This window comes from Lampetra planeri, chromosome 3 (assembly GCF_965212315.1).
Source record: "Lampetra planeri chromosome 3, kcLamPlan1.2.h2, whole genome shotgun sequence".
Lineage (NCBI taxonomy): Eukaryota > Metazoa > Chordata > Hyperoartia > Petromyzontiformes > Petromyzontidae > Lampetra > Lampetra planeri.
Window position 1 is genome coordinate 18,434,787 of NC_136109.1, and position 22,706 is coordinate 18,457,492.

The 22,706-nt window shown below is 52.6% G+C and overlaps 1 protein-coding gene across 3 annotated transcripts in view; it reads left to right on the top strand.

Annotated features, from left to right (window-relative positions):
• LOC144739587 (phospholipid-transporting ATPase ABCA1-like) overlaps positions 1 to 22,706 on the top strand; it is a 71,703-nt gene continuing 48,997 nt past the window's right edge. For 2 of the 3 annotated variants that reach the window (XM_078622524.1, XM_078622529.1), the window contains exons 1-13: positions 1 to 118; positions 978 to 1,034; positions 2,391 to 2,457; positions 3,852 to 3,945; positions 11,749 to 11,890; positions 12,739 to 12,878; positions 13,795 to 13,922; positions 14,746 to 14,943; positions 15,916 to 16,005; positions 16,687 to 16,990; positions 17,427 to 17,566; positions 18,469 to 18,585; positions 19,476 to 19,670. In XM_078622524.1, the coding sequence (XP_078478650.1) occupies positions 2,392 to 2,457; positions 3,852 to 3,945; positions 11,749 to 11,890; positions 12,739 to 12,878; positions 13,795 to 13,922; positions 14,746 to 14,943; positions 15,916 to 16,005; positions 16,687 to 16,990; positions 17,427 to 17,566; positions 18,469 to 18,585; positions 19,476 to 19,670 (1,614 nt within the window). In that variant the 5' untranslated portion in view covers positions 1 to 118; positions 978 to 1,034; position 2,391. The remainder of the gene's footprint in view (positions 119 to 977; positions 1,035 to 2,390; positions 2,458 to 3,851; positions 3,946 to 11,748; positions 11,891 to 12,738; positions 12,879 to 13,794; positions 13,923 to 14,745; positions 14,944 to 15,915; positions 16,006 to 16,686; positions 16,991 to 17,426; positions 17,567 to 18,468; positions 18,586 to 19,475; positions 19,671 to 22,706) is intronic. The other variant, XM_078622526.1, reaches the window with a different exon arrangement.

The window sequence follows — 22,706 nt, forward strand, 5'->3', positions numbered from 1 at the left end:
ATCTACAGCGACGTCGCTCGGACGCAGAACCGGAGGCCGACTTCGGGGTGGGGGGCCAGGGAGCGTGTTCGGAAATGTGCGCCGTCGATATCTGAAGCGGAGGCTCGCACGCGCACAGGTGAGCCAAACGTCGTGGGTTCAAGAGAGAGAGAGAGATTGGGCGTTTAATTAGTCGGTGTACAGAATCGCGGAAATGTTGAGACTTTTGCCACGTTCTGCCGGCTGTTGTGTGCTTGTCAGAGGCTTCGCAGTGGCTATGTCAGAGGGCACTGAACCGGCATTACTGAGGTCGTGTGTATTATATATGCTGAGGTCCGTATTTGCTTGTTACATCACACGGCTCTCGACAGATGGGCGACGGATTTTGGGAGGCCTTCATCCAGCAGTGGATTGGCCATGGTTGATAACGAGGTTCAATTCCTACGTTTGGGTAATATGTCTCATCGTCGGTGGGGGTTCACAATGACCGTGACAGGTTCATAATAGCCATGTCATTCATGGAAGCTGTGCCAGCACTGTTGATATGTGAGGGTTCAAAGCCCTCGGTTTGAATGTCTCTCAGAAGGTTCGTAATGGTCTTGTCGGAAACAGTGAACCAGTACATACCATAGAAAGCCTGGGTTCAAGGTTTGTGCCTTGGGTCAGGGTGCCTCTTACGGGATTACGGGTTAAGAATGGTGGCTTTTTGAGTTTCATAACGGCCGTGCCATAGTGAGCCAACGCCACAGAGATAATGACTGTCTTGTTATTGATACGGCCTTTAACCAGACAAGGCCCATCAAGATCCATTATACCACGTGTTGCAGATCTTGAACAGTACACGTACTTGAAACTGTTTATTATGGACTATCGTTACGTCTTGTGATTCGTGTCGTTTAAACAGGTGACACCTCATTGCGTTGAATTTCCTTGTAATTGATAGTTTTCTTTTATCAGACGAGCCGTCCTGTTGTGAATGCCATCCCTTATTTATCCAGGTTGAGCACCCATTCAGTCATCTCTCGCGATTGAAATACAGTACTTCATTTCACCAGGTGAGACTCTATTGAGATATATTTTATTTGTGGTTCACGTTCTTAAACCAGGCGCACCCTGATGGCCATTTTATCGTGACTGGCAGTATTTATTTAGGGCGCCATGATGGCGAGATGTTAACTACCTTGCCTGGTATACAGGAGGTCATGGGTTCGATGCCGACCCTGACGCCTGTGTATTTGGAGTCTGCGTGTTCTCCCCGTGGTTGCGTGGATTTTTCTCCGGGTCCTCTGGTTTTTCCCTCCACATTTAGCCACATGCGTTTAGATTACTTGGCTGCTGCTATACATTTCCACATGACAGACCACTTCGTTGACCTATCATTTGTGTGGCCAGGTCGCTTCTGAAAAAAATATATTTAGATCAGTGGGCCTTACCTGGTAAAATAAAACATGGTTACTCGTTATTTAACCAACTGAGAGACCACTGTGGTTCATTCTCTCCTTCGGTTAGCATAATTTAACCAAGTAATCCTGATTACGATAACAGTAATTATATAACGATTGGCATTTGTTTTTAACCAGGGGAAGGACAATATTACATCGTGAATTAGTGAGTGTAACGGCCAACCTCTAGATTCGCTCATTTGTTCATTAATCCTCATGAATATATGGCCATTCCTCACAGCTGTTGGGAATTAGGGTCAGCAACGTCACATATAAGCATGTCCTCTTAGGAAAAGCCACTTATATTATTAACAACATGTGCAGAATTAATGCCCTGGACCCACAGAGCCAAACTGGGACTCCCTTTGAACTGAGAATCAAAGCCAGAATAAGGGTCCTTTATGACCATATAATCAGACTAATGCCCCCTTCGGGTTCAGTGTTTATGGCTTATATAAACAAATTGTAATATTGTTGAATAAATGTAATATACTCTAGTAGAATTGTCTTGTTGTCAGATAATTTTATCCAGAACACATTATGTTTCAACCAGTATAAGGCTTCTTCTAAATAGGGTTCAGTGTTAATGAGGGAGGCTCACAGAACCAGGTAATGTTCCCCGACGAGTTCATTGTTATTATGCAAGGTTCATAAATCCAGACCAATGCATCCTTAGGTCTCAGGGTTAATGACTCATAATGCCAATCTTTGGCTCACTTGGGGTACAGCGTTCACGGCACAAATTATTACGTAAATGATTTGAAAAAACTACAACAGAAAAATTGTGCAGACTCGAAAGCCACAAGTAATTTGTTGTGTGTTTTACTCATTTGTGCACGTGTTATGTGAAAGTTAATGGCTCATAAAGCCAGACTAACGCTCCCTAAGGGTTCATAGAGCCAGACTAAGGCTCATGTAATGTGTCCCGTTTGTCACTGTAATTCTCCGGTCCCCCACCGCCCTCCCCAGGATGGCTTTTTGGACTCAGCTGCGTCTGTTGCTGTGGAAGAATTTTACTTTGAGAAAAAGACAGAAGGTGCAATATCAAACACATGCACGCTCACAAGACACACACGCACATGCGTGCAAATACACGCATACACAATTATAAATAGTACATGCATTTTGCTTTGGAGTGTTCCACACAAACGCGAGGGCAGCTGTTAGCGGTGTGCCCCCATGCACTTTAATCACAGGTGTTATTAGAAGCCGAGATTGCAGAGGTAGTTTAGAACTTTGTGTCTCGGCAGTAATGCAATGTACCTAATAGAGTCGGCTTAGTGACATGTATTTTGTTTAACACATAGGCTTTTTCGACCAATATCCATAATACAGGTTTTTTGGGTTTTATGACGTAAATATAAATGTGTTGTTAAACCCGCCACCACCCAACACAGCCAATTAGTAAGGTGGTGGCGGGTTTAACGACACATTTATATTTACACGGTCTAACCCAAAAAAAAAACAGTATTATGGATGATGTAGTTTTTTTACGATGTGAGAACTTAAGACACCAGGATAAATTTCATTTGCAAGTTTCCTGGAGCATTAGGCTGTCAGTAGAGGGCAATGATTGGTTTGTTGTATCATCCCAATTGTGTAATTTGTGGGTAATGTTCACATTTTTGGGCACATTTGAAAACTGACGTCAGCACTCAAATTGGCTCACTCTTGCGAATTACATCACAATATCTTTAACGTCCGCTGCGAAGCAGATGGCTCGAGGTATCGTTTCGGTTGTTACACCCACAGTATTAATCAGGGCGGCCACTAGATTTGCACCGTGAACCTTTGCAACAAGTTTTGGATGAACTCGTGAAGCAAATTAGAAAAGGGGACATGTGAACTGCAGATTTAAGATATGGGTATATGAGGCAGGGCTAGGCAACCTGCATGCAGCTTTGAATGTAGATGCAGAGCATTAACTACAATTTCACAATCAGGTGGTCAAGCCAGATAACCTTATCAGGAGTAGCTGGAGTTGTAATATCGCTGTGATGTCTCCTTCGTATTGTAGATATGTTGTACTGACTGTTCTGGATGACCATAGTCGCACACTGAAGGCTTTTTAATTTTCCATTTGTGCATCAGATATCCACATCTGCCATGGTTTGTGTGGATGTGATATGACGTGTTATTGATAAACGTGTTGAGTTTTGTTCCTCTTATTTGTGTGTGTGCGTCACTGCCAACACAGCAGCAGCATCACCAAATAATTCCCTGGTAAAGTGAACACGCAGCCTTCGGTCGGTGCCTGGGTAAGAAGGCTCCTCCATCGCCTTCTCCCCTATTTCCTCTCACCCTCCACAAAAAGAGGGGCAGTGGATAGAGGATGTCGCGTTGTTGCCGTTGAATTGTCTGCGTTAATTTGTCGAATGGAATGTCAAGGAGACCGTTCAATGACTGTCGGCGCCCCTGTTGTCTCCCCAGGTCCGGCTGCTGCTCGAACTAACATGGCCACTCTTTCTCTTCGTCATCCTCGTGTTGGTGCGGAATACCCAGCCGCCCTACAGGCAGCACCAGTGTGAGTGCCCCCCTCCCCCCACCCTAGGTCTGCTCAGAATTAAACTTTCAACTATGTTTTACTTCACCAGGTAAGGCCCACTGAGCTCTGTAGCTCTTTTTCAGAAGCGACCTGGCCATCACAAATGATCATTCAATGAAGTGGCTTATCGCGTGGAAATTGACAGCAGCCAATAACCCTGAATGCATGTTGATCATAAATGTGGAAGGAAAAACCGGAGGACCCGCAGAAAAATCCACGCGACTACGGGGAGAGATACATCTCCAAATATATGTAGGGCTGTTACAGAGAGCCCGTTATGCATGGCAGCCTATGGTAAACAAGCACAGTGGGCGGGGCTACGTCAGTGCACGGGCAGGTGCCCTCTACGACGTCCGCGCTTCGGACGTTACGATCCCCCGGGGCCCCACCCCTCAGGGAGGGGGGTGTATAAAAGGGGAATGTATCGGGGGGCTCGGGAGTGATGTTTAGCTAAAGAAGAGGAGGCGGAAGACGTCTGAGATAGAGCCCTGGACTCCCCCTGGTACGCCGTCCTTATCAGGACCGCGCAGGCTCGAGCCAGTGGCGTGGTACCAGAGCCAGAGCCAGTGCTGGTCTGGACTCTGGGTACCGGGCCCGACTGACCAGTGTCGGGCCAAGATAGCCTCCCCTAGCCCATTAGTGGAGGACTCAGAGGCAGGCTAAGGTTAGCCTAGAGGTGTGTCCTCAGATAGACGGGTGAGGGGGCCGATACCCCCTCAATTGTGTATGTCACAAAGTTGGTATTCAAATAAACAAGTGTGCCTCCAACTCCGGTGTCAACGAGTCATAAGCATTACTACATCTGGCGTCAGAAGTGAAACAAAGTACGAACATGGATACACGCCGGACGACTCGAGTCGGAGTACCAGGAGCGGAGGACACCGCTGCAGTTGGAGAGCCCGAGACGGCTGAAGATGCCATCGAGCAGCCGGGGCTGGGTGCATCCACGCCACAGCAGCTGGAGGAAGGGGAGCCGTCGACGGAGGGGCTGAGGCAGGCGCACGCGAAGCTGGCCGAGCTGCTGTACGCCGCAGCCGCCATGCTCGATAACATCACACGGCTGGGGGCTGCGGGACCGCCACGAGGCGACAGCAGCCAACGACCACAGCGCCTTCCCGCCATTTCAACGGAGCAACATTTTGAAACTCCCGCCATCGCCGCAGCTGCTGTTGAGGGCGTGGCCGCTCTAAGCATCGCGTCCAACGGCGGGAGTACAGTACCTGCCGCGTCACCACGGGTGCGACCGGCGATGCCATCGCTGCTTCGGGCCGACGCTGAGTCGAGTGAGGGAGACGAGGGAGCGCGATCGTCCTCTGCAGCCGCTGCCTTACATCAGCGACTGCCGCCGCTCAAAGAATTTGTGGGCGAGGAGGGCGACTGGGGCGGCTTCCAGCGGCGCTTCCTCGCTCACCAGGAGATGGCACAGTGGACAGACGCCGAGGCTCTCCGAGCACTGCCAGCACTCCTCGACAGCGACGCCCTCGCCACACTAACATCGGCAACGAAGGAGAGGCGTTCCACGCTGCGGAAGGCGATGCAAGTGCTGTCCGCTGTGTATGGGCCACCATCGGACTGTCGTCAACTCTTTTACGATCGCCAGCGGGGGACGAAGGAGTCGCCCCTGGCGTACCGTACAAGCCTCCTGGCGCTGGCAAAGGAAGCCTTTCCACGAATGGACGACGAGGGGATCGACGCCATGGTGACAGAAAAGATACTTTTGCTGGCGGACGACTTAGACATCGTCATTGTCGCACAGGACGATGCAGAAATGTGCTCCCTCCAAGCGGCCCGTCTCCTCCACGCAAACCTGTCCTCTCAACGACGGAAGGCCAGCAAGGCGGCGAGCGGGCGCGCCGTCGCTGCGGCCACCCTCCCGGCGGAAGAGGTTTGCGCCATCAACCATCGACGGCAGCACGGAGCGGGAGCGCGGGGGGACCGGGCCGGTTCAAGCCATCTACAACGTCCATCGTCGCCACCAGCGCTTCCACGCTGCTACAACTGCGGCATCCGGGGCCACGTCGCCTCGGGGTGCCGCTCTCCTCGGCAGCACGGGATGACACCTCAACGGGACGCCGGCCCTCGTCACAAGCTCCACCATCATAATCCGGCGAGTCGCGGCACCCCTCACGTTTGGCCCACGCACACGCCCGTCGCACACTTAAACACCGCAGCGAAGGGGGGGCCAATATCGCGTACCATGGCACCAACACGCACCGCTCTGGGTACTCACATTGAACCCAGCCAGTGGTCCGTGTTGGCCCATCGGGTTGTAGCCGCGTCGTCGGGGTCGTCGGCCGTTGTGGGTCACATCGATGGGGTGGAGGTTCGCATCTTGGTCGATACAGGAGCATCGGCGACCATTATTTCGGAGTTGATTTATAACATTCTCCCTGCCCAGAGCCGTCCTTTGATGCCTGTTAATGTGCCATTCTTTGCTGCTAACGGGGGTTCACTTGGCATCATCGGACAAATTCGAGCCCAAATTTGTGTCGGGGATATTAAATTATCTGGGCCGATTTTTGTTTCCTCCTCGCTGGCGGTTCCGTGCCTGCTGGGGACGGATTTCCTGGCCAAAATGCCGATTAGGATATTAATCGACCAGGGATGCATTGAGCTCCCATCGGGCCGACGCATGGCGTTTTTGCCATCCCCCGCTACGAGCCGGACGGCGTTCGCGACGGTGCCGGCGTTCGTAGATAGAACGGTGCGCGTTCCTCCGGGGGCGCAAATGTTAATTCCTTTGAGACTTCGGCGGCCCTTCGCTAAGGGCATTGGGGCTCAAGGGGTTTTGCTGGGACCGTCTAGGGCCGGGGTCAGTGGACCTAATTTACTCCCGGCCCAGACCATAGTGAGAGGGGATGGAGAACCCTTCATCGCGGTCCTCAATGTGGGCTCGCAGACGGTGGTGGTCCCACAGGGGACCGTGCTTGCTCACGCAACGCCGGTGCCCTGTGAGGAACCCGTCGCGAGTCATGTCGGCGCTGCCCCTGCACCGCGACCACATTCAGACAGCGATGAAGGGTGGCTCGAGGCGCTTTGCGCGGGATCGACGGACCTGTCAAATTTAGAGCGCCAACGTCTTAAGACACTACTGAGGGAATTTTCCGACGTTTTCAGTCGGGATAAATACGATTTGGGCTGCACTCATCTGCTGCGTCACCATATTGATACGGGTGACAGCGCGCCAATACGCCAAAATCCTTTTCGGTTGAGTCCCGCCGAAAAGGACCATGTCAAATCGGCTGTTGATGACATGCTAGCCGCCGACATAATTTCTCCCTCCAACAGCCCTTGGGGAGCGCCGATCGTCCTGGTTAAGAAGCAGGACGGTTCGTTGCGGTTTTGCGTTGACTTTCGGCGCCTTAATAAAATTACGGTTGCCGACGCATACCCGCTCCCACGGATGGACGAATCGCTTGACGCCTTGGCGGGAGCGCGATTCTTCTCCACATTGGACTTACTTTCGGGATTCTGGCAGCTTCCTCTGGACGATGATTCAAAGCCTAAAACTGCTTTCCGTACTCCGCACGGCCTGTTTCAATTCAACCGGTTGCCGATGGGCTTACACTCAGCGCCGGCAACTTTCCAGCGGTTGATGGAATTGGTTTTGGCTGGATTGCAATGGGAGTCGTGCCTGATTTATTTGGATGACGTCATTGTCTTTGGCAAAACTTTTGAGGAACATCTCCAGAGGTTGCGGGCGGTTTTCCTAAAGATGCGGGCTGCTAATTTGAAATTTAAGCCCCAAAAATGCCATTTGTTACGCGAGTCGGTGCGTTATTTGGGGCACATCGTGGGGCGCTCAGGTATTTCTACCGATCCCGCCAAAACGCAGTGTGTAAGCTCCTGGCCGACTCCCACCTCAGTGGGAGAGGTTAGGAGTTTTATTGGGTTTGCGTCGTATTATAGACGCTTCGTCGCTAATTTTGCGACTATCGCCAAACCCCTACATGCTTTAACATCTAAAGGGGTTCGGTTTTGCTGGGGTCAGGAGGAGGAGGCTGCTTTTTGCTCCCTTCGGGATGCTTTGGTAAACGCTCCTCCCCTGATTTACCCTGATTTTTCAAAACCGTTCTTGCTCGACACCGATGCGAGCAACACGGGTATTGGGGGCGTGCTCTCCCAGGTGGTTGACGGCGTGGAACATGTGGTTGCGTACGGCAGTCGGGTGTTGTCTCCAGCGGAGCAACGGTATTGTGTCACCCGTAGGGAACTGTTGGCAATTGTCCATTTCGTCCAACAGTATCGCCCATATCTGTACGGTCGGCATTTCACCGTCCGCACAGATCATGCGGCACTGCAGTACGCCCTGAGGGTTCAACAGCCATCGGGACAATTGTCCCGATGGTTGGAGGTCCTCCAGGATTACGATTTCCAAACCACATACCGTAAGGGCGTTCACCACACCAACGCGGACGCTCTGTCACGCTTGCCAACCACCTCCGAGTGTGCATGCCTCCTGGGGTCTGGACGTTGCAGGCCTCCAGGGGACACATCGGTACCTGTCTTGGCGGCCGCCAACGACGACGATGCAATGGTTCCTAATTCGATCGAACAACAGGGCAAAGATTCCCTGTTGGGGTTGCCCGTCATTGAATGGGGGCGCCTCCAGATGGAGGATGTCTCCCTCCTCGGGTGGCGACGTCGCGTTGGCGGTGCGGCGGGGGGAAAAAGAGGTGGTTCCGACGCATGGGAAATGTGCCAAGGTCTGCTAATGCATTGGGACGGGAAGTCACGTCGACATCGGCTGGTTGTCCCTACTGGGTTGCGGGGTAGGGTGGTATGGGCCGCTCATGAGCGCCTCCTACACCTGGGGACCCAAAAGACTCTCGCCTTGCTGCAACTTGATTTTTACTGGCCTGGCATGACGAGGGATGTGGGGGATTTGTTGGGATCGTGCCCTCAATGTGCACAACGCAAACCGCCGGCACGGGAGTCTAACCCGCCCTTGCAATCGATCAAAGTGTCCAGGATAAACGAGCTGGTCGCTCTGGACATTTTGGGACCATTCCCCGCCACCCCCAGAGGGAATAGATATTTGTTGACGGGTGTCGAGTATTTTACACGCTGGCCTATGGCCTGGCCTTTGGCCAACCAGTCGGCAGCAGCCATCGTGGAGGCCTTTGTTCAGGGTTATGTCCTGGACAAAGGTGCTCCGGAGAGGCTGCTGACCGACCAGGGCAGAAATTTTTCCGGTAAACTACTCAGACAAGTCTGCGATCTCCTGGGCACAAAGAAAATTCGGACCTCCCCATATCACCCACAAACTGACGGGATGGTCGAACGTTTGCATCGCACCATCTCGTCCATGTTATCACAACAAGTTTCGGACTCGCAAACGGATTGGGACCTACAAATTCAGGGGGTCTTGGTGGCGTACCGGATGGCACCCCATGCGGCTACGGGGTTTTCTCCCTTTTACCTCATGTACGGCCGAGAACCAGACCCGCCTGTTCGTGCCCAGTTGCGGATCCCCGTGCCGCAGGGAAAAACTAATCTGGCTGACCACGTTAAATTTAATCTGGACAAATTGACCGAGGCACGGGATGCTGCAATGCAAAACTCTGACCTCCGTCAGAAGGCAAATGAGCGCCTCAGATTGAGTCGAGCGCACATGCTGCAGTGGAAGCCGGGGGACAAGGCATGGTTGCACTGCCCCCAGGTGCCACTGGCAACCTCCTCTAAACTTGTGCGGCTGTGGCGGGGCCCTGTGGAAGTGGTGGTGTTACGTCCGCAGTGCGTGCGCATCAAGTGGGGGAAGCGGCGATGGTTCGTGCACCCCTCCAGATTAAAACCCTTCGCTGCGGTACACAACCCCACTTCACACGCGCGTGGCCAAACATGTGGGGGGTCGGCCGACTTGCTGGGTCCGTCTCTGTCGCTCTCACCAAATGCCTTGCCGGCTGTGCCACCTTCAGGAGCATCAGGAGTGACGGGCTCACGCCCGATCACCCCTCCTGCGGATACCGAGGGTCACGCGGAGTCAGAGGAATGCTCACCTCAAGACGGACAGTCGCCACCTGATGGTCCGCCACGCGGGGTTACCCCGTGTGAGGGGCCCGCTGCAAGGACGCGCGCTAAAATGCGCAAACTGTTGTGAGGCCGGAAAATGTGTACATAGCTGTTGTGTTTATTGGCTGTTGTGTGGATGGTGTGTTTCCCGCTCCTCGGATGTACATATGTTGGGTTCACCGTTTGTTGTGTGTGCGGGGTGGGTTCCCTGCTGGTTGTATATAAGCTGTTTTTTTTACGGAATTCGTATTTATTCGGGGGGGTGCGACGGGTTGTTTCTCATCTTGTTGTTGTGTCTTGTTCTGGTTCCTGTTATGGTTCAAAAATAGTGAGGCACACGTCAGGGGGTGAAGGCACCTTTATTGTCAAATTTTGTATGTTGGCAGCCGGGACGGCTGCATGCTATGTGGGGGGGAGTGATGTAGGGCTGTTACAGAGAGCCCGTTATGCATGGCAGCCTATGGTAAACAAGCACAGTGGGCGGGGCTACGTCAGTGCACGGGCAGGTGCCCTCTACGACGTCCGCGCTTCGGACGTTACGATCCCCCGGGGCCCCACCCCTCAGGGAGGGGGGTGTATAAAAGGGGAATGTATCGGGGGGCTCGGGAGTGATGTTTAGCTAAAGAAGAGGAGGCGGAAGACGTCTGAGATAGAGCCCTGGACTCCCCCTGGTACGCCGTCCTTATCAGGACCGCGCAGGCTCGAGCCAGTGGCGTGGTACCAGAGCCAGAGCCAGTGCTGGTCTGGACTCTGGGTACCGGGCCCGACTGACCAGTGTCGGGCCAAGATAGCCTCCCCTAGCCCATTAGTGGAGGACTCAGAGGCAGGCTAAGGTTAGCCTAGAGGTGTGTCCTCAGATAGACGGGTGAGGGGGCCGATACCCCCTCAATTGTGTATGTCACAAAGTTGGTATTCAAATAAACAAGTGTGCCTCCAACTCCGGTGTCAACGAGTCATAAGCATTACTACATATATAACAGGCGTCAGGGTCTAGATCAAACCCATGACTTCATGGATACCAGGGGAGGGAGTTAACATCTCCCTTGTATCGAGAGCCGTCCCTAGGGTAAGGCGAATCAGGGCGACTGCCCCAGGCTCCGCGCTTTGGGGGGCCCTGCGCTTCGACGACACGGTGTCAGATGTGATACTTCTGGTTTAGTTTGAAGGCGTCGGAGGGGGCCCACACGGTGTGTTTTGCCCCGGGTCCTGCACCGTCCTATGGACGGCCCTGAGTTTATCCAACATTTTCCAAACTAATTATTAATTGTGTTGCTATGACAGACATACCCTATTGAAAACTGGCAATATTAGCCCAAAGGGTTGGCCAAAATTTGGAGACCCAAACCAGAGCAGAGAGGACAACACTCCACTATTTACAAATATGCAAATTAATGTTGTCCCGACAGGTTCCATACTGCTAATTCAATTATTAACATATAAAAAAAATGCACGATTGAAACCATTGCACCAGTAGCTCTCAACCTTTTTACCATGGTAGCCCTCCAATCAAAACCACGGGTTCCCACTCCCCCCCCCCTTCCAAATTGCTAATAGCGCAATACACCGAGAGAGATCACATATCCACGCCAGCTCTTATCAACGCGATGTGAGCAATGCTTGCGTTTGATGTCACGTCGTATTCGTGTGTTTTGTCGCTGCAAACGTGGTGCTGACGTTATCCATTCACAATCATAACATCTCCTGCATGGTTTCGATGCCAAAGCTTGCACCCCCCCCCACCCCCTTAATTCTGCCTCTGTCGCCTTTCAGGTTACTTCCCCAACAAGCCACTGCCGTCGGCAGGCGCCCTGCCCTGGCTCCAGGGGGTCCTGTGCAACGCCAACAACCCCTGCTTCTCTCAGCCCACGCCCGGAGAGACCCCCGGGCAACTAAACAACTTTGGGGGCTCCATGTAAGATGGGGCGGGATAAGTTGCATAAAGACACAATCCAGGGATGTAAGATGGGGAGACAACCAGAGAGACGTAGAACACTATCATACAAAGGCCGAGTGCGGAGGCTGCTACCATGTTCTTCACGAGACATTTAAAGGTTTCTAGATTTGAAGCTTTCGTGACTGCAAGGATTCATACTCTTAGTTTTTTCGGTAAAGTCACGTAGGTAAAAAATGAAATTAAAATTAATAATTTTATTATTATTATATTTTTTCTTAATTTTAATTTCATTTTTTTACCTACGTGACTTTACCGAAAAAACTAAGAGTATTTAAAGGTTTGTCCCGCTCTGCAGATTGTTAATGATTTTCCGCCAATTTAAGGGGCATGTCAGTCAAGAGATGTCTCGTGATTTGTCTCTGCCTTTAAGACATTTCTATCTTCCCATTTTGCCATTTTTATTGCAATTTTCAGCTTCATGCAATGAGATGAAGCAATGTCTTTTTATAACTCTCGCAGAGCGGCACTTCACCCCCTGGTTAAGAGAAGAAGACCCTGCAAAAGCAAATTTAACTTCTTCTGAGGTCCCTTCACAATTGCATTGTCCTCATGCCACGCTTCTCCAGAGACAAAAAAACAACGTCTTAACTCTGCGAGTTGGAAACTAAGCCGCCGTGGGATTCTAGTGCAGTAATTTGTGACCATGCTCAATCAACTCACCAGACTTGAGAATCCACTGTAATCACGAGCAAAAAAAAAAACGTAGAGCCTTAACCCAGCGGCGTCGGCCCAGTTGCACCGAGCTGTTTGCGAGCAGGGAATGGAATACCACGAACACCTTTCCACGTTTCCTTGTGTCGCCCCAGCGTGTCTCGCTTGATAGGTGACATCCAGCACCTGCTCTCCAACGAGACGCAGATGGAGCGATTTGACGAGGCCCTGGAGGACGTGCGGGGTCTGAGCCACCTGGCGGAGACTCTGCGCTACCGGCCCGACGTCGTGGCAGGTGAGGACCGCAATCTCCTTGAATCTCGACTGCAAATCAGTTACGCTTGTACCTGGACCCCAGCAAGCCAGACTCAACAGACTGGTGTGTGGCTGCAGTTGTTTGGGCACTTCGATTTGGCACCGTTTTGGTTTGCATGCATGTGACTGTGGTCGATGCCCAACAAACAGCCGGCCACATTGTCAGGGACTGGCCTTATATGGGCAGCTAGATTAATAATACATTATCATTGCCAAGTTAAAGTTGATTTCATGTTTACACGGATGATCCTGTTTAGCCAGTTGTTTGGTTTATTTTACCAGTTAGATCCGTGGTGCGTGAGCACGGCAGCAATAAAACAAAGACAGAAACATCTAGGGCCAAACCCTTGGATGGCACCTGGCTACAAGGTGAAATGGAAAGTTAAGTGAATTGGTTGGCAAGGCAATTGAGTGGTTGAGTGGTTTGGATATCGACCTGTGATGGCAAACGCAAGCAACAGACTCGGGGGCAAGGGATCTATTTGGGTGGCCAAAGCGATCGGCACAGACTGGGAGACCTGGTGGTGCATTCGCCAATCACCCCATGACATCCAAATCCATCTCACTGACTTCATAAAATGAGTGAATTCTCACCTGTCCACCCACACTCAACTGAGCTTCTCACTGTGAGCTCCTGAGAATACTTTTCTTCCCACATTCCCTCAGTCATCATCACTGCAAGGTGTTGGTTCACCTCTCACCCATGCTCCCTGGGACCTGTCCCCTTGTACATGACCTTCAAAGTGAGCCCCACCTGCGCCACAAAGCCCACCTAGCCTGGCACTAGGTACCATGATAACGCCACTGTCACTCAGTGGTGAACACTTGCTGTTTTCTTGTGATGATGTTGTTGATAATGCTGACGGAGTTGTTGATGTTGTTGTTGTTGCTTGTAGGGAGAGGGGTGCGGGTGAGGGATTTCCTAAGGGAACATGAGAACCTCACGTTGTTTATGCAGAGAGACATGGGCTTGCCGAGACAAGTATCCACCGAGATTCTGGAGATGCGAGTCCGCCTGGAGCAGGTGAGAATCACGTGCTGTGTCCGTCAGTAGAAACTACCCAGAATCCATTGCAGCTGCCACCATTGTTTGATGGCAATACTCCAAAACTGCAATTGCTTTTACATTTTATATCTGTATTATTGTAGTTGACAAAGTCAGTATGATTTAATATTTAATTCTGATTCCTATTTTTTATCGATGTAATATACAATTTTACATTAGCTTATATTTTGTTATTGAGATTTGTGTTTTCGATGCACCTTTTTTACATGCATGATTTGAATTATCCCAGGGCACCCTTATAAACAAGACCATGTTTCGTGTTATCAGAACACGAATGTTTACATCTTCCAGTAAAATAAAAAAAATTCTACTTTTACTGAGACGCTACCATGATATAATGATTAGTAGACTGGATTTGCTATCCAGAGGTCATTGGTTCAATCTCGTGGTGTGGGACTTGAAATACTGGGACAGGATTCTTAAATACCCTCACTTCTGTCGACCCAACAGTGAATATGGGTGCACCACAGTTAGTTGATTGCGTGTGGCCGGGTAAAGTTTGCATACGCCCATCTCGTCTAATTAGTGGCCAGCTTAGCAGAGTAGGCCAAATACCCTTTTGAGGTGTTCTGTAGAGCTCCGCAAAGGCCCTTCTGCCAGCAGTGTCGTAAGCAAGCAATTGCAGGGCTGCACCTATACCTGTTTACATTTACTCGTACTAATGATCAAGGAATGTCCATCACCTCATTGCGGTTATCCCATAATCCTCCTCCCTCCTCTCTTCTCATCTCTCCCCCCACCCTCCCACCACCTGACCATGGTCCTACCCACTCCCCTGTAGTTTGTGGAGGGGATTCCGTCGCTGTCTCTGAAGGAGATTGCGTGCGACGATCAGCTGCTGCGCCACTTCCTCGTGTTCCGCTCGGCGAGAGCGCGCTCCACCGTGCGCTCCGCCCTCTGCTTCCTGCCCCAGCCTCGGCTCCAACAGCTGGAGGATGTCCTCTACGCCAATGTGGATTTCTACAGACTCCTGCGGGAGGTGGGAGCCATGCGGCAGAGGGTTCGGGGGGTAGAGGGGGCGGGTGTGGTTGGGGTAGGGTTATGGGTTGGGGCAGGGGTAGGCAACCGAAATAAGAATGAGGTAATTTTTTTCGAATTCGGTAAAAAAAAACCCTCGATATTTCAAGAGTCGCAATGCAATGTGAATAACGTCACGAAGTAATCGTTAAAGTGCCGGAGCCACATTTTGCCGACCCCTGGGTTGGAGTTAAGAGTTTCAGAGGTGGGGGTTCAGAATAATTACAATAATTTAGTAGATTTGCTCATCAAACCATTTTCAAGAGCGCAAAGGAATGACAGAGGCTGCATTTTTACAGGCAGCCTGCAGTAGTTTCACTGCAGGAGGCGATGCTGCCCTGTGTAATCCCATTTGGGTAATTTGTGTTTTGCTTATGGTTATGAGTTATATAAAGAGGAGTGCCAGAGTTAGGGGTTATGGGTGGACGTTGAAGTAGAGGTGCATTTAGCGCCATGGATAAGGTTATGGGATTGTACTAGGAGTAGGTTTTAGCGGCAGAGCTCGTGATGGCGGTAAGGTTATGGTAGTATGTTACCATAGGGGTAGTGATTATGGTAGTATATTACCATAGGGGTAGTAATATGTGTAGTGGTTGTGTTAGAAATACGGGCAGGGATAGTGTTAGAGGTAGGGGTAGTTGTAGGTCTATTGTTCATCAGTACAGTACATTTAATGTTAAGTATATGTTACTGCTTTTGAAGTATTGCTGGGGGTCATGGGTTATGACTAGAGATGTTAAGATGATGGTTATTGACAGGGGTCGTGTTAGAATCAGTAAATCAGTATTCATAATCGTGTTAGGGCTGGAGTTAGGGTACGTGTAACGATTAAGAGTCAGTATTAGGGTCTAGGTACCCACTTCACCACCACGGTGACCACCACCAACATCATCATAATGCAGTGGTGACGATGGCGAACGTTCTCCGTCCACAGATGTCCTTTGTGCTGGACGATGTCTCTCCTCGTCTGTCAGCGGACGGCTGGAGGGAGGTGACGACGAGTTTAGCCGACCTCTTTCGACAGGTAAGGCGACGAGTCCCGGCGTCTCGCTGCTCATGCGAGCACCAGGCGGTGCTCATCTCCATTAAGCGGCCTTGAGTCTGCGGTGGGAAGTCCATATTCCCATGGCGGTTCCGGCGCTGTCGTAAGAATATCTGGCGTCGCCCAGTGTGAAAACTTGAAAACCTATGCGAATGCACGAATGTTAACGTCCAACACATGAACACGCAAACTAAGACTAAACTATTTTAATTTTACCAGCTAAGGCCCACTGAGCTATATCTCTCTTTTCAGAAGTGACCTGGCCACAAATGATAGCTCAACGAAATGGCTTATCACGTGGGAATGTATAGCAGCCAAATTCTCTAAAAGCATGTTTCTAAATGTGGAGGGAAAAAATGGGGGACGTGGAGAAAAATCCACGGGACCATGGGGAGAACATGCAAACTCCAAATATACAACAGGCGTCAGGGTTGGGATCGAACCCATGACCTCCTGTATACCAGGCAAGGTAGCTAACATCTCACCACCATGAAGAAAGATACATAGAACTAGGGCTTGAACCCAACATGTCTGTGGATGCCAGCTGAGAGGCGTTTGACTCAAATGTTCAGTCCCCCCAGCGACCTGGTCACCTCAGCTGTTTGGTTATTGTGAGTCGCGTCTTCTTGTGAGCGAGACTTCCCTTCCCCCCCCCCACCACAGTTCACATCGCTGCAAAGTTTCACGTCGCTGATGAGGGAGGCTTCCTTCTTGAATGGCCTGGGCCTGGCTGAGAACACGAGCGACGGCCTGCGTGAGGAGCAGGTTGGGCCGGTGCTGTCATCGCTTTCGGGTCTCCTGTGTGGACACCCCGAGGCGGGTGGGCGCAAGATCCTCTCGTTCAACTGGTATGAGGACAACGACTACAAGACCTTCCTGGGCATCGATGATAATGACGACGGTGGTGGTGGCAACGATGAGGAGCGGCAGGGAGGCAGACGCCAACATCAGTATGACAACTCAACAAGTGAGATGGTGGTGGTGGTGATGGTGAAGATGATGATGGTGGTTAGGGTTGATGATAGCTTTGGTTGTGGTAATGTTCGTGGTGATGTTGGAGTTGGTAATTATAATGGTGGAGGTGGTGCTGATGATGGTGGTACTAATAATTATGTAGTTGGTGATGGTTATGATAATGATGGTATTGGGTGTGGTGGTGACAATGCTGATAGTGGTGATGGTGGTGGCGGTGGTGGTGTTGGTGATTGATAGCAGTGGCGAAAGTGATGAAAAAGCTGTTTGTGGTGGTGGTGGTGATCATGACGGTGGTTGAGGTGATGGTGATAGCATTGTTAGTGATTCTGGTTGTATTGGTGACCTCCAAACACCACCTCTTGGCCATCTGTGACCAGCGTGACCTCGCGCCCCAACGACCTTTGTGTACGTGCGTCTCGGCCCTGCAGCCCCGTTCTGTAATGCCCTGCTGCAAGGCCTGCAGACGAACAGTGCGTCGCGCTTCGCCTGGACCATGCTCCAGCCACTGCTCCAGGGCAAGATCCTGTACGCGCCGGACACGCCAGCCACCCGCAGTATCATGCACGAGGTAACCGCACTGTCACCGATGCCGCCACAGCCGCCGTCGTTGTTGTTGCTGCTGGCGGTGGTGGAGGTGATGGTGTCAGTTGTGTTAATCATTGTGGTAGTGGTGGAGGTGATGGTGTTGACTGTGTTTATCATTGTGGTAGTGGTGGAGAGGGTGGTGTAGGTTGTTGTTCATCTTTGTGGTCGTGGTGGACGGGGTGGTGTAGGTTGTGTTCATCGTTGTGGTAGTGGTGGAGGGGATGGTGTCATTGTTGTTCATCGTTGTGGTAGTGGTGGAGGGGATGGTGTAGGTTGTTGTTCATCGTTGCGGTCGTGGTGGAGGGGGTGGTGTAGGTTGTGTTCATCGTTGCGGTCGTGGTGGAGGGGGTGGTGTAGGTTGTGTTCATCGTTGTGGTAGTGGTGGAGGGGATGGTGTCATTGTTGTTCATCGTTGTGGTAGTGGTGGAGGGATGGTGTAGGTTGTTGTTCATCGTTGTGGTAGTGGTGGAGGGGATGGTGTAGGTTGTGTTCATCGTTGTGGTTGTGGTGGAGGGGGTGGTGTTCACTGTGTTTGTCATTGTATTGTTGGTATTGGTGGAGGTGATGTAGGTGGTGGTGGTGATGATGTAGGAATAATGGTGGTGTGATGGTGGAGACAGCAGTGTCTGAGGTGGTATTGATGGAGGTGGTGGAGATGTTGGCGGTGATAATGGAGATGGTGGTGTTTTGTTGGTGATGATGGTGGTGGTGTCTGTGTTGGTGGTGTCGGTCTCATAGAGGTGATGGGGTTGATAAAATGAGAACAACAATAATCATGTTGATAGTGCTGGTGATGTTGAAAGTAGCAAGTATATATTTGTTGACGAAGCTGTTGTTGCTTCTGCTGCCGCTATTACTCCCCAACTGGCGCTGCTGCTGCTGCAGGCAAACCGCACATTCGCAGAGCTGGAGATGATCTACAAGTTCGGTCTTGCGTGGGAGGAGGTCGCGCCCCAGATCTGGGACTTCCTCAACAGCAGCTTGGCCCTGAGGCTACTCAGGGTAAGGCCCACCTCCCCCACCCCCCTCTCCCTGTCATGTTCACCTGCATCACTTGAACCTTATTGCGGTACCCCGGGGTACCATAGTACTCCGGGCTCTCGCAAAATGTCTGTGATGCAGTCATTTTTAGTCTGTTGATGGTCGGCGATGCGGCAATCGACTCATCTCGACGAGCTGTACACGATGCACTATGGTGCATAAGAGCGTTCAGGGTTTCAGCGCAATCGTCCTCGCTGCGTTTCGACATCGCGGAGTAGCACTGATTTCGGATTGATTGGTACCCCAGTCGCGGAGTTAAGTAAACCCCTGGAAAAATTGTGTCCCAGAAATAAAATATTTAATTGCCTCGGCCATTTTGTATTATTTGGTACCCCGGGGTACCGCCATAAGGATCATTTACCCTACCCCTAAATACTGTCCTACCATGGGCATGCTTAATTATCATCTCCAAAATGGCCATTATGAATGTCCTGAGACACATACAGAGACACCCAGACCTAGATGTTGATCCTGGAACCCAGAATCTCAACGGTGTCTGCGTATTGTCTCAGACATAGACATCATAAACCTCCTGAGAGAGGCAGAGGCACATGTATTGAGAGACACCCCGACCCTGGACTTGAACCCACGATCTCGGTAGTGCTGGATTGGTGTCACTAAACCGCCTTCATGAACTTGAATGGACCTTTATGAACCTCCCAAGAGAGGGAGACGAGCATCGTGAAAGACACCTATATCCAAGGTTTTAATCCAGGATCTCGGCAGTACTGGCCTAGTGACGTAGGCATCTTGAACCCAATAAGCAAGAGAGAGATGCACTGCCCCGGAGCTCGAAACGCTTGTCTTGCAACATGGCTACGTTGAACCCACGCCCTTTGTCCCGGCGGCAGGAGACCTTGGGGAACGCGGCGGTGGCCACCTTCGTCGACTCCCAACTCTCGGACACCGGGCTGGATGCCAAAACCATTGCCGACTTCCTCTCTGAGGGTCCTTCGAGGGAGCGAGGCAATGGAACGGCGCCGGGGTGGAGGGAGGTGTTCATGGTGGTGGACCTCGCCATTCGCTCGCTCACCCGTTTCCTTGAGGTACAGCCGGGACAGCGCATGTGTAGGGGTGTTAGAGAGAGAACCCGTTATGCATGGCAGCCTATGGTAAACAAACACAGTAGGCGGGGCTACATGTGTGCACGAGCAGGTGCCCTCTGCGACGTCCGCGCCAGACACCCTGGGGGGTCGATTCGGTCATTATGATCCCCCGGGGCCCCACCCCTCAGGGAGGGGTTGGGTATAAAAGGGGAATGTATCGAAGGGCTCGGGAGTGTTGTGTTAGCTAAGAAGAGAAGAGGAAGACGTCCTAGATAGAGCCCTGGTCTCCCCCTGGCACGCCGTCCTTATCAGGACCGCGCAGGCTCGAGCCAGTGGCGTGGTACCAGAGCCAGAGCCAGTGCTGGTCTGGACTCTGGGTACCGGGCCCGACTGACCAGTGTCGGGCCAAGATAGCCTCCCCTAGCCCATTAGAGGAGGACTCAGAGGCAGGCTAGGGTTAGCCTAGAGGTGTGTCCTCAGATAGACGGGTGAGGGGGCCGATACCCCCTCAGTGTGTATGTCACAACGTATGGTGTTAAATAAACAAGTGTGCCTCCAACTCCGGTGTGAACGAGTCATAAGCGTTACTACATCTGGCGTCAGAAGTGAAACAAAGTACGAACATGGATACACGCCGGACGACTCGAGTCGGGGTACCAGAGGCAGAAGACACCACTGCAGTCGGAGGGCCCGAGACGGCTGAAGATGCCATCGACCAGCCGGGGCTGGGCGCATCCACGCCACAGCAGCTGGAGGAAGGGGAGCCGTCGATGGAGGGGCTGAGGGAGGCGCACGCGAAGCTGACCGAGCTGCTGTACGCCGCAGCCGCCATGCTCGACACCATCACGCAGCTGGGGGCTGCGGGACCGCCACGGGGCAACGGCAGCCGACGATCACAGCGCCTTCCCGCCATTTCCACGGAGCAACATTTTGAAACTCCCGCCATCGCCGCAGCTGCTGTTGAGGGCGTGGCCGCTCTAAGCATCGCGTCCAACGGCGGGAGTACAGTACCTGCCGCGTCACCACCAACGGGCGGAACGTCACCACGGGTGCGACCGGCGATGCCATCGCTGATTCGTGCCGACGCTGACTTGAGTGAGGCGGACGAGGGAGTGCGTTCTTCCTCTGCAGCCGCTGCCTTACATCAGCGGCTACCTCCACTCAAGGAATTTGTGGGCGAGGATGGTGACTGGGGCGGCTTCCAGCGGCGCTTCCTCGCTCACCAGGAGATGGCACAGTGGACAGACGCCGAGGCTCTCCGCGCGCTGCCAGCACTTCTCGACAGCGACGCCCTCGCCACTCTAACATCGGCTTCGAAGGAGAGGCGCTCCACGCTGCGGAAGGCGATGCAGGTGCTGTCGGCGGTATATGGTCCACCATCGGACTGTCGCCAACTCTTTTACGATCGCCAGCGGGGGACGAAGGAGTCGCCCCTGGCGTACCGCACAAGCCTCCTGGCACTGGCGAAGGAGGCCTTTCCACGAATGGATGACGAGGGTGTCGACGCCATGGTGACAGAGAAGATACTTTTGCTGGCGGACGACTTAGACATCGTCATTGTCGCACAGGACGATGCAGAGATGTGCTCCCTCCAAGCGGCCCGTCTTCTCCACGCAAACCTGTCCTCTCAACGACGGAAGGCCAGCAAGGCGGCGAGCGGGCGTGCCGTCGCTGCAGCCACCCTCCCGGCGGAAGAGGTTTGCGCCATCGACCATCAACGGCAGCATGGAGCGGGAGTACGGGAGGACCGGGCCGGTTCAAGCCGTCTACAACATCCATCGTCGTCACCAGCGCTTCCACGCTGTTACAACTGCGGCTTCCGGGGCCACGTCGCCTCGGGGTGCCGCTCTCCTGGGCAGCGCAGGACGACACCTCAACGGGACGCCGGCCCTCGTCACAAGCTCCACCATCATAATCCGGCGAGTCGCGGCACCCCTCATGCTTGGCCCACGCACACGCCCGTCACACACTCAAACACCGCAGCGAAGGGGGGGCCAATATCGCGTACCATGGCACCAACACGCACCGCTCTGGGTACTCAGATTGAACCCAGCCAGTGGTCCGTGTTGGCCCATCGGGTTGTAGCCGCGTCGTCAGGGTCGTCGGCCGTTGTGGGCCACATCGATGGGGTCGAGGTGCGCATCCTGGTCGATACAGGAGCATCGGCGACCATTATTTCGGAGTTGATTTATAACATTCTCCCTGCCCAAAGCCGTCCTTTGATGCCTGTTAACGTGCCATTCTTTGCTGCTAACGGGGGTTCACTTGGCATCATCGGACAAATTCGTGCCCAAATTTGTGTCGGGGATATTAAATTGTCTGGGCCGATTTTTGTTTCCTCCTCGCTGGCGGTTCCGTGCCTGCTGGGGACGGACTTCCTGGCCAAAATGCCGATTAGGATATTAATCGACCAGGGATGCATTGAGCTCCCATCGGGCCGACGCATGGCGTTTCTGCCATCCCCCGCTACGAGCCGGACGGCGTTCGCGACGGTGCCGGCGTTCGTAGATAGAACGGTGCGCGTTCCTCCGGGGGCGCAAATGTTGATTCCTTTGAAACTTCGGCGGCCCTTCGCTAAGGGCATTGGGGCTCAAGGGGTTCTGTTGGGACCGTCTAGGGCCGGGGTCAGTGGACCTGATTTACTCCCGGCCCAGACCATAGTGAGAGGGGAAGGAGAACCCTTCATCGCGGTCCTCAATGTGGGCTCGCAGACGGTGGTGGTCCCACAGGGGACCGTGCTTGCTCACGCAACGCCGGTGCCCTGTGAGGAACCCGTCGCGAGTCATGTCGGCGCTGTCCCTGCACCGCGACCACATTCGGACAGCGATGAAGGGTGGCTCGAGGCGCTTTGTGCGGGATCGACGGACCTGTCAAATTTAGAGCGTCAACGTCTTAAGACACTACTAAGGGAATTTTCCGACGTTTTCAGTCGAGATAAATACGATTTGGGCTGCACTAATCTGCTGCGTCACCATATTGATACGGGTGACAGCGCGCCAATACGCCAGAATCCTTTTCGGTTGAGTCCCGCCGAAA